Genomic DNA, 12,039 nt, shown 5'->3' on the forward strand with positions numbered 1-12,039 from the left:
AAAGTCTCAAAGAACTAATAAAAATAAGAGTGGGGCAGCAGTGGTGAATGTCTTTAATCCCAGCACTCAAGAGGCAGGTGGATCTCTGTGAGTTCAAGGCCAGCCTGGTCTACAGAATGAGTTCCAGGACAGCCAGAGCTACACAGAGAAACCCTGTCTCAAAACAACAACAACAAACAATAATAATAATAACAACAGTAATAAATAAATAAATAAAAGAAGGGAGGAAAGAAGGGGGAAGGAAAGGGAGAAAAGGAGAAGAAATAGAATTAACTCAGATTTAAAGCTCCTCTCTAGAAGTCGTTAGCTGGAATTCTCTCCACGGATCAGTTTCTGCTGTCTTCTGTGCTCACTTCCTGTTTAGGAAATTTCCAACTCGCCAAGATCTGCGGTAGTGGAGTTGCTCCTAGTAGAGGACGTCACAGTACAGCCTGATAATGCCACCATCTACAGCCATCCTGACGTGAAGGTGAGGTACACAGGCCAAAGAGGGAGGGGACTCCTGTGGTGAGGCAGCAAGATACTTCACTGCTGTTAAAAATCAAACACACATATTGGGCTGGAGAGATGGCTCAGCGGTTAAGGGCTGCTCGTCCAGAGGACCCCGGGTTCAATTCCCAGCACCCACATGGCAGCTCACAACTGTCTGTAACTCCAGTTCCAGGGGATCTGATACCTTCACACCAATGCACATAAAATAAATTTAAAGAAATTATTTGAAAACAACAACAACACACACACAACATGAAGGATAAACTACAGCATCCTTTTGTCTGTACACTCCTCTTTTGTTAGATAGAAGTCATCTTCTTCAGGCTATAAACCAAAAAGAATGGAGCATTGTTTGTCTGATTTTTCTGTAGGAAATATTTCATCTTGTGGAAGGGTCTGGCTACTTTCTAGTCAACAGCAGTGAGCAAGATATGGTCACCATCACGTACGTGGAAGCAGAAAGCTCCATCCAGGTGGGTTGGTCAGGTCTCCAGACTGAAGGTCTCAGGTCAAAGGTCAAAGTGCTTTTTTGTGTTTGTTTCACTTTTTTGGTTTGGGTTTGTTTTTTTGAACTTTTTATCGTGTGTGTGTGTGTGTGTGTGTGTGTGTGTGTGTGTGTGTGTATGTGTGTGTGTGTGTGTGTGTGTGTGTGTGTGTGTGTGTGTGTGTGTTGTGGATGTACTACAGTACTTTGTGTACAGTACATTGTGTGGAGGTTAGAGGTCAACTTGTAGGAGTCAGTCACAGACCATCAGCCTTGGCAACAAGCACCTCCATGTCTTTTCAGCCCTAGTTTTTTTGAGACAGGGTCTCAAAAAGCCCAGGATGGCATGGAAGGTCTTATGAAGCCAAGGCTGACCTTAAACTCCTGATCCGTGTGGCTCTGCCTCCTCCCACCATGTCCAACCCGAAACACTCTTTTTCTCCATTGTATGTAGTCTATGGGTTACATATGGCCATTTCAGTGCAAATGAATGATGGAGGCCCTTCCTGGCCCCCTCCTGTGGTCTGCTTTGCCTCTGAGACAGTTCTGTGTACATGTATGGTTCTATGCGTCTACACAAAATCCAGGACTCACAAGTGAGAGGAAACCTGCAGTGTTTGTCTTTCGGAGACTCGCTTCATGTGAAGGTCTCTATCTGTACCCATTTCAATGCAAATGACAAGACTTGGTTCTTCATTATGGCTGAAAAATTCCACAGTGTACACATACCACATTCCCTTTATTCCTCTATTGCTCAGTACCAAGGCTGGTTCCATAACTCAGCTACTGTGAACTGTGCTGCTGTAAACATGGACATACAAGTGTCTGCGACAGGGACCTGGAGTTCTCTGGGTAAATACCCAGGGGTGTTATAGTTGAGTCACATAATAGGTCCATTTTTAGGTTTGTTTGGTTTTTATTTTTATTTTGAGACAGGGTCTCACTGTGTAGCCCTGGGTAGCCTGGAACTTGCTGTTTAGACCTGGCTAGTCTTGAACTCACAGAGGTTGGCCTTCCTCTGCCTGCTGAGTGCTGAGATTAAGGTATATACTACCATGCCTGGATCTTTACAGGGTTTTAAAGTTCTCATTACAGAGGTCTTTTGTAGCTGGTCTTTCTTTGGACTGCCAGCTCCCAAATAATGACATGGAAACTTCTTATTAATTATGAAAGCTTGATCATAGCTTAGGCTTGTTCCCAACTAGCTCTTTTAAGTTAAATTAACCCATTTATATTCATCTATGTTCTGCCACGTGGCTTGTTACCTCTCTTCCATACTGTGTATCTGAATTGCTCCATGTCTCCCTGGCAAAACCCACCTCTCTTCTTCCCAGAGTTCCTATCTCTTCCTGGAAGTCCCACCTATCCTCTCCAGCCTAGCTATTGGCTGTTCAGCTCTTCATTAAACCAATCAGAAGGTACCTTGGCAGAGACACATCTTCACAGTGTACAAAAAGATTATCCCACAACAGCCTTTAACTTCCTTAGTTAGATATATTCTGAGGTTGTTTTGTTTTATTTCTAATAGATCCTGTCTCAAGTTTATTTGTGAAAACAATACAGGACATGAGCCACATGGAAACTGTGTGCCTGTGGGTGGGATGGAGATCACATCAGCTACCTGCGAACAGTGAGGGGTGTTCATGCCAGTCCATCAGTCTTCACATTGGCAGACGGAAGCCTTTACTTTGGGGTTTTTACAGGGACCTGGGGTCTTCACAGAGGCCTGGAAATATTTGGGAGCCTGAACTGGAGCAGAAGGAGGTTTTTCAGCCTTGGTTTGGTCCTTGGCTTTGGTTGGCAGAGTCTTGAATGCCATGTAACCATGAATCCCATTTCCATTTTTTTTTTTTTTTGTTTGTTTTTTGTTTTTTTTTTTGGTTTTTCGAGACAGGGTTTCTCTGTGTAGCTTTGCGCCTTTCCTGGAACTCACTTGGTAGTCCAGGCTGGCCTGGAACTCACAGAGATCCGCCTGGCTCTGCCTCCCGAGTGCTGGGATTAAAGGCGTGCGCCACCACCGCCCGGCCCCATTTCCATTTTTGCAGTAAAGTCATTGGACTGGACTGAGCCTGTAGTTGGGACCCTTCAGCATTTGGGACCTGCCCTCTTTAGGCTCAACAAGAACCTGGGTGCCTTAATACCTTCACTCACTGCCCTTACATTCTTTGCCTGCATCTTCTTCAGGACTTTCTTGTGCTTCTTGGCAAAATGCATGTTCCTTAGAAACTTAGGCTTTATCCTCCTTTAGAGATTCCCATCTTTCTGGCTAGAGAGTAGAGAGGCTTTCTTGGACTACCAACCCCCAAAACATGACATGGAAACTTATTATTAATTATGAATGCTCAGCCTAAGCTTAGGCTTTTTCTTAGCTAGGTTTTTAACTTAAATTAACCCATTTCTATTAATCTATATGCTGCCCCAAGGCTTGTATACCTCATCTACATATTATCCATCCTGCTTTCCTGTTTCCTCCATGTCTGACTGGCTGGCCCCTGGCTGGCTGGGTGGTTCCCATTTTCTCTCTGCCCACCAGTCTATACATCCTCTACCTAGTTATTGGCCATCCAACTTTTTATTAGACCAATCAAGTACTTTGGGCAGGCAAGGTGAAACAGCAACACACCTTTACATAATTAAACAAATACAGCATAAATAAATACAGCACATCTTTACATAGTTAAACCGGTATTCCACAACAAGAGAGATGGCTCAGTGGCTAAGAGCACTAGCTGCTCTTTCAGAGGACCTGGGTTCAATCCCCAACATCCACATGTTGGCTCAGAACTGTCTGTAACTCTAGTTCCAGGGATCCTCTGGCCTCTAAAGCTTACACATCACATGACAATTTATCAGTATAATTTACATCATTGCTATTATCATGAATTTTGGGTTTTGTCAAATGTGTTTTCTACATCTACTGAAATAATCATGTGATCTCTGTCCTGAGTCCATGTAGATTCTATATGACATTTATTAACTTTTGTACATGGAACCAGCCCTGCATCTCTGGAATGAAGCCAATTTGATTACAGGAAACAATCTTTTTTTATTGTTGTTGTTTTGTTTTTCATTTTTCAAGACAAGGTTTCTCTGTCTCACAATCCTGGCTGTCCTAGAACTCACTTTGTAGACCAGACTGGCCTCAAACTCAGAGATCCGCCTGCCTCTGTCTCCTGAGTGCTGGAATTAAAGGCATGCACCAACACCACCCAGCCTTATTTGTTTTTAGTAAAATGTTTTATTTTACTAGTTTTTTAAATTATGTGTATATACATGTGTCAATGTGTGGGTTTATACACATGAGTGCAAGTGGCAACCAGGGCCAGAGAAAGGCATCTGGTCCCCTGGAGTTGGAATCACAAGCGGCTGTGAACCATGCCATCTGGGTGGGGGGAATGGAACTGGGGTCCTCGGGTACAAAGACAGAAGCCAAATGTCCACCCATTTCACCACCACCACCTGCAATCATAGCACATTCATATTTGGTTTTCTTTGTGAAATCTGCTCCCTACTGATGACTAAGAAGCTGGAGGTGTGTGTTAGAGTTTGTGTAATCCAAGTCCCTTAACCTCTGCTTAGATCTGTGGTTTTTGCCTCTCACTGAACACCATCTTCTTCTAGGTAGTTCCAGTACATCCTGGATTTCTAACCTTGGAAGTGTACGACCTGTGCTTGGCTTCCTTGGGTCCAGCCATGGCCAGGCTCAGGGTATCAGACATACAGGAAGTGGAGCTGGATTTGATTGATAAGGTGAGAGTCGTTTTATGTCAGGAATGATGCAAACTTATCCACTCCCCCAACACATTTAACAATCTCCCCTCAACTACAGTTCTTACAAGACCTTAGACTAAGGAAGGAAACGGCAGCCTTTAAAGAGCACCATTCTTGGGCTGGAGAGATGGCTTAGTGGTTAAGAGCACTGACTGCTTTTCCAGAGGTTCTGAGTTCAATTCCCAGCAACCACATGATGGCTCACAACCACCCATAATGAAATCTGGTGCCGTCTTCTGGCCTGCTAGGACACATGTAGGCAGAACACTGTATACATAATAAATAAATCTAAAAAAAAAGAATTAAATGTTAAAATAAATAAATAAATAAAGAGTACCATTCTTGCTGGATGGTGGTGGCACATGACTTTAATGCCAGCACTTCGGAGGCAGAGGCAGGTGGATCTCTGTGAGTTTGAGGATAACCTGGTCTCCAGAGCGAGATCCAGGACAAGGCTCCAAAGCTACACAGAGAAACCCTGTCTCGAAAAACAAACAAACTAAAAAGCAAAGCACACATTCTCAGTGGTCCCTTTGGCCATTGTCTGCCCTCACTTCTCAGGAGTCTACTCTTTACAATCAACAACCTGTCACTGCACAAAAACCAAACCAAACCAAAAACACCATTCCAAAATTAAACATGATGACAATCAAGATAAATGAAATGGGTATTTTTTAAGGAGGCTGGGTTGTCTTATTGTTTGTTCGTTGATACAGAGTCACACTCTATATGCCAGGCTGGCCTTGAACTCACAGAGATTTACCTGCCTCTGCATCCCGAGTGCTGGGATTAAAGACGTGCTCCACCACCGCCCAGATGACTTAAATTTTCTTTCAAAATAAAGAGTAACCCCAGCACTCAGGAGGCAGAATCAGGCAGATCTCTGTGAGTCCAAAGCTGACCATTTCTACGTAATGAGCTTCAGGCCAGCCTGAGTCACGTAGTGGGGAGGGGAGAAGAGGAGAGATGGAGACAAAGACAGACAGCTGGATGGCTCACTGGGTAAGGGTGCTTACTGCCGAGCCGGAGGACCTGACTCAATCCCAGGACCCGCACGGTGGAAGAAGAGGATTAACTCCTGCAAGTTGTCCTCTGACCTCCCTAGCACATTATGGTATGTACAAGTATGCACACACACACAAATGAATGAATGTAATTTGAAAGAAAGAAAGGAATGAATGAATGAATGAATCCAAGGGGAAGTGGTTGATGGTGGTCAAGGACCATTGATCAGAAGCCTACCAGGAACATCAGGATGCACAGGAATATCTGCCCCCTCAGAAACTTAGCCCGTTCTTGCTCAATGGAATGCATATGCTACCTGCTTCCTTTTTTCAATGGCTAGGTTGAGATTGGCAAAACTGTGTTAGTGGTTGTGAGGATTCTTGGCTCTTCCAAGCACCCTTTCCGGAACAAGTACTTCAGAAACATGGACGTCAAGCTACAGCTGGCATCTGCCATTGTCACCCTGAGGTAAGGGCCACCCAGTAGCTCTCTTCTCCTGAGCTGGTGTACCGACAGGCTCCTTCCTGGTGGCCTAGTCAGCCTCCCTTCTGTCCTTTGTGTAGCTTACTCAGTCCATACTCTCTTCCCACAGTCTGTGTCTGTATTCATTCAAGCTGGGTGCTGCGGTACATGCCTGTAACCCCAGCATTCAGAAGGCTGAGACACAAAGATCACAGGTTTGAGGCCAGCCTATGCTACGTAGGACTCCCCCAAAAAACAAAAATAATGGGACTGGAGAGATTGTTTAGCCGTTAAAGCACTGGTTACTCTTCCAGAGGACCTGGGTTTTGATTCCCAGCTCCTACATGGTGGCTCACAACCATCTGTAAGTCCAGTTCTAGGGCATCCAACACCTTCTTCTGGCCTTCCTGGGCACCAGACACACAAGTGGTACACAGACATGCACACAAGCAAAAAACTCATATGAATAAAATAAAATCATAAAATTAAATATTAAAATTTAAAAAGTCAAGAGCCCTAAATGGTTTGTTCGAGCACTAAAATATGTCATTTTTTTTTTAATTTTCTAAAACTCTCTTGTGTTGGCCAACAAACGTTCTTGGTCCTCTCCTTTGAAAAAGAAGACACACAAGAATTCCCTGAGCACAGTAGCTTACACCTGTCACCCCAGCACTTGGGAGATAGAGACAGGATTATGAGTTCAAGGCCAGCCTCGGTTATATGAGACTCTGTCTCAAAATACAAAGAAAAAAATACTAGGAAATTTGGTATTCACAATTCCGCCACTCTGTTTTTATCACACTTACTCCTTTTTCAGCCTTAAAAAAGGTTTTGCAGGGTTGGAGAGATGGCTCAGAGGTTAAAAGCACTGGTTGTTCTTTCAGAGGTCCCAAGTTCAATTCCCAGCACTCACATGATGACTCACAACCATCTCATCTCTAATGAGATCCAGTGCCCTCTTCTGGCCTGCAGGCAGAACACTGTATACATAATAAATAAATAAATAAATAAATAAATAAATAAATAAATAAATAAATAAATAAATAAATAAATAAATCTTCAAAAAAAAAAAAGTTTTGCTCCCAAGGAGCATCTTGTTATTGAAGGAAATCAGTCTTGACTCTGGAGATTCATTTTCTAGAAGGTCCCTCTAGCCAGAATTAGAATATATTAAGCATCTTCGATGAATTACTGGCCCTTCTCAAAACCAGATCTTAACAGGGCTTAGTGGTTCATGACTTAACCCCAGCATTGGGAGGAAAAGTTAGGAGATCTCTGTGAGTTCCAGGCCAGCCTGCTCTACATAGAGAGTTCCAGGACAGCCAGCGCTAAAGAGATAGACTCTGTCTCAAAAAACCAACCAACCAAACAAGACTACCGGCTCTTTCCCACCAACACCACACGGATCGTTGCAGGTTAATGGAGGATCAGGATGAGTACTCTGAAAACTACATGCTCCGTGCTGTCACTGTTGGACAAACCACGCTGGTAGCCATTGCCACAGACAGGATGGGGAGAAAATTCACCTCGGCACCTCGGCACATCGAGGTGAGTAAGCGCTGGCATCCAGATGCGCTTCCTCACTTAACGTCGTTTATCCCTTTCTGTTCACACAGGTTTAGTTTGGGATTTTCCTGTTTACAATTAACTGTTTTCTTTCCCCCCAAGACTAAATAAATATGGGATACAGTTCTTGTAGAAAATTTAGAAAGCACAAAAAAGCTGAAAGATTTAGGAATGTCGGGGTAAGGTGAACACAACATAACACCATATATAATGTGTATGTATAACACACGCATATATGTGGGCTGGTGAGAAAGCTCAGCTGTAGAAGTCCCTGACATGAAAGCCTCATTGTCACTTGAGTTCAGTCCCTGGAACACGCAGTAGAAGAGAATTGAATCCTGAAAGTTGTCCCCTGACTTCCACAATATGACATGCATACACACACACACACACACACACACACACACACACACACACAAAGCCAGGTGTGGTAGCACACGCCTTTAGTCCTAGCACTGGGGAGGCAGAAGGACGTGGATCTCTCCATGAGTTTGAGGCCAGGCTGGACTACATAGCAAGTTCCAGGACAGGAGGATTGCAGCAAGTTTGAGACCAGCCTGGTCTATCTAGGGAGTTTAAGACTCCCCCAGTGCTTCACAATGAGACCCTGCCTCAAAAAGCAAACAAACAAAAGTATGTTTTCTGGAACTGGAGAGATGACTCAGAGGTTAAGAGCCCTGGCTGCTCTTCCAGAGGTCCTAAGTTCAATTCCCGGCACCCCCATGGTGGCTCACAGCTGTCTATAATGGGATCTGATACCCTCTCTGGCATTCAGGTGTACATGCAGAGCACCATATACATAAAATAAACATCTTTAAAAAATTTATGAAGTATGTTTTCTTCCCTTTTTTCTTATATTCACTTTCTCTCAACTTTTTTCCTTTTTTAAAAATCCTATGTGTGTGTTTCGCCTGTGTGTATGTCTGTGTACCATGTAGAAAGTACAGAAATTAGGCCAGAAGACAGTGTCAGATCCACAGGGACTAGAGTTACATGGTTGTGAACCACCATGTGAGTGCTGGGAATCAAACCCAGCCAATACTCTTGTTTGTTTGTTTGTTTGTTTGTTTGTTTGTTTGTTTGTTTGTTTCAAGACACGGTTTCTCACTGTAGCTTTGGAGCCTGTCCTGGAACTTGCTCTATAGATCAGGCTGACCTCTTGTTTTTATTCTTCTCTTACAATACATCCCAACTGCAGTTTCCTCTACCTCCACAGCTGCCAGCACCCACCACAAGACCCACTCTTCCTCTGTTTCCCTTCAGAATGAGCAGGCCTCCCAGGGATATCAACCGAACATGACTTAACAAGATACAAGAAAACTAGGTACAAACCTCATATCAAGGCTGGATGAGGCAACCCAGTAGGAGGAAAAGGATCCCAAGAGCAGCCAAAAGAGTCAGAGACACCCCCACTCCCACTGTTAGGAGCCCCACAAAAACCCCAAGCTAAACAACCATAGCATATATGCAGAGGACCTAGCACAGACCCACGCAGGCTCTGTGAGCCCCTATGAGCCCTGCTCAGTTGATTCTGTGGACCGTGTTCCCCTGGTGTCCTTGACCCCTCTGGCTCCTACAGTTCTTCTTCCCCCACTTCTGTGGGGTTCCCCAAGCTCCAAAAGGAGAAGACCTGATGGAGATCTCCAATTTGGCCTCTTTCTGCCCAGTGTTTGGCTGTGGGTCTCTGCATCTGCTGCCATCAGCTGCCAGAGGAAGCCTCTCAGGTGACAATTGTAGCCAATGCTCTTAAGCACTGAACTGTCTCTCTAGTTTCTCCCTCTCTGTCCCTCTCTTGGCATCAAATTCCTTAGCTCAGTGATTCTCCTGCCTCGGGCTTCTGAGTACACAGCATAGGTGTGTAACAACATTCCCAGCTATTCCCAGATGGATATTTTATTTGTTATGATAGGGTCTCACTCTGTAGCCCAGACTGGCCTGAAACTCTCTATGTAGACTAGGTTGGCCTTGAGCCCAGAGAGATCTACCTACGTCTGCCTTCCAACTCCTGGGATTAAAGACATGCATAAACATGCCTGGCCTCTTTGAATATTTTAACATCAATAAGTAATACTACCTTTTTTTTCTTCTTGTTTATTTTTGAGATAGTGTATTCCAGGTTGGCTTTGAACTCATTATCCTGAGTACTAAGATTACAGGCATCTGCTGCCCAAATCCCATTTTGTATGGTATGAGGGACTGAACCCAGGGCTTCCTGCATGCTAGGCAAGCACTCTGCCACCTGACCTACAGCCCTGGCCCCATCCCAGCGTTTCATCTTAGTCTTATATAAAAAGTTATTTCTCAGGCCTGAGAAGAAGGCTGAGACAGTAAAACAATTGCAGGACAGCAAGGGGACCCAAGTGTAATCCCCTGTAACCCACATAAGAAGCCAGGAATAAGCCAGGCGGTGGTGGCGCACACCTTTAATCCCAGCACTCAGGAGGCAGAGCCAGGTGGATCTCTGTGAGTTCGAGGCCAGCCTGGTCTCCAAAGCAAGTTCTAGGAAAGGCGCAAAGCTACACAGAGAAACCCTGTCTCAAAAAACCAAAAAAAAAAAAAAAGAAAAAAGAAAAAGAGAGAAAAGATGGAGCTAAAGTGTAGCTTAGTGGTAAAGTGCTTACCTAGTATTTATAAGACCCTAGGTTCTATACCCAGCATGAAAAAAATAATAAGATGGTCTTCAGCTATACCTTTACATTTTTTATTTATTTATTTATTTTTGTTTCATGAACATTGTTGTGTTTTGCCTGCATGTATGTCTGTGTGAGGGTGTCAGATCCTCTGGGGCTGCAGACAGTTGTGAGCTGTCACGTGGGTGCTGGGAATTGAACCCGGGTCCTCTGGAGGAGCAGCCAACAGCTGAGCATCTCTCCAGCCCTCCTATCTTTACATTTTTGAAGCTGGGCGGTGTACACCCAAGACTGAGCTATACTGTTTTCTCTAGTTTATGTTCAAATATTGTAAGTATAATCTTAATGTTTTTACATTTACTTTGTTTATTTTTTGTGTGTGAGGGGCACTAATGCCACAGCCAGTATGTGGAGGTCAGGGGAATCGAACTCAGGTTGTTGGGCTTGGTGGCAAGTGCCTTTACCTTATAAATATAGTCTTAATGAGTAGGCAGAGTAAGCCGCTTAGACACTATTGAATTGTTGGCTAATATAGTCAGACCACAGTGCCTAGGTCTGTGTTACCTGTGTGTGCACAGTGAGCGGCTTTCCGTAGTTCAGGTCACAAACAGCAGGCACTGACAATGGCCCTGTTGTCCTGTTGTGTCCTCTCCAGGTATTCCCTCCATTCAGACTGGTTCCTGAGAAAATGACGCTGATTGCAACTAACATGATACAGGTGATCTTCTTATGGGCTGTTTGGGGTTTTGAGACAGGGCCTTGTTATGTAGCCCAGGCTGGCCTCGAACTCCTGACCACCCTCCATCCTCGATCTTTCAAGTCCTAGGATTACTTACAGGTGGATGCCTGTAATCGATGTCAATCTATATCAATGATATAGATGATTTTTTAATGTTGAGGTTTGTTTGTTTGTTTTTGTTTGTGTTTTTCAAGACAGGGTTTCTCTGTATAGTCCTGGCTGTCCCAGAACTAGCTCTGTAGATCAGGCTGGCCTCAAACTCATAGAGATCCACCTGCCTCTGACTCCAAAGTGCTGGGATTAAAGGCATGTGCCACCACTGCCTGGCTGAGATTTAGTTTATTTTATATGTATGAGTGTTTGGCCTGTGTCTATGTATGTGCACCACATACCATACTCAAGGATGCCAGAAGCGGGCGTCAGGTCCCCTGAAACTGGAGTTACAGAGGGTTGTGAGCTGCCTGCCATGTGGGTGCTGAGAACTGAACCTGGTCCTCTGGAAAGGCAGCCAGTGCTCTTAACCACTGAACCATCTCTCCAGACCCCAATATAGGTACTTTTAAAGCAGAAAACATGATTTGCTCTTTCTTTTTTTTTTTTTTTAAAGATTTATTTATTACATATACAGTGTTCTGTCTGCACATATCCCTGCAGGCCAGATGAGGGCACCAGATGTCATTACAGATGGTTGTAAGCCACCATGTGATTGCTGGGAATTGAACTCGGGACCTCTGGAAGAACAGTCAGTGCTCTTAACCCCTGAGCCACCTCTCCAGTCCCGATTTGCTCTTTCTATTCTCCATGTATACACACCTCCTGTCCTCTCCTGTACCCAGAACAGCTGGGGCTAATAAAGAAGAAAGTTCTCTGATCCATGATGCATGAGGCAT

General features: G+C 44.3%; 1 protein-coding gene across 1 annotated transcript in view; it reads left to right on the top strand.

Annotated features, from left to right (window-relative positions):
• The window catches only part of Nup210l (nucleoporin 210 like), a 102,694-nt gene that overhangs the window by 59,681 nt on the left and 30,974 nt on the right, over window positions 1-12,039 (top strand). Inside the window, exons 19-24 of the mRNA XM_052731362.1 lie at window positions 365-469; window positions 864-965; window positions 4,598-4,726; window positions 6,093-6,220; window positions 7,630-7,762; window positions 11,066-11,128. Of these exons, the coding sequence (XP_052587322.1) occupies window positions 365-469; window positions 864-965; window positions 4,598-4,726; window positions 6,093-6,220; window positions 7,630-7,762; window positions 11,066-11,128 (660 nt within the window). The remainder of the gene's footprint in view (window positions 1-364; window positions 470-863; window positions 966-4,597; window positions 4,727-6,092; window positions 6,221-7,629; window positions 7,763-11,065; window positions 11,129-12,039) is intronic.

This window comes from Peromyscus californicus, unplaced genomic scaffold, assembly GCF_007827085.1.
Source record: "Peromyscus californicus insignis strain IS unplaced genomic scaffold, ASM782708v3 Scaffold_9__1_contigs__length_137607984, whole genome shotgun sequence".
NCBI classification, from domain to species: domain Eukaryota; kingdom Metazoa; phylum Chordata; class Mammalia; order Rodentia; family Cricetidae; genus Peromyscus; species Peromyscus californicus.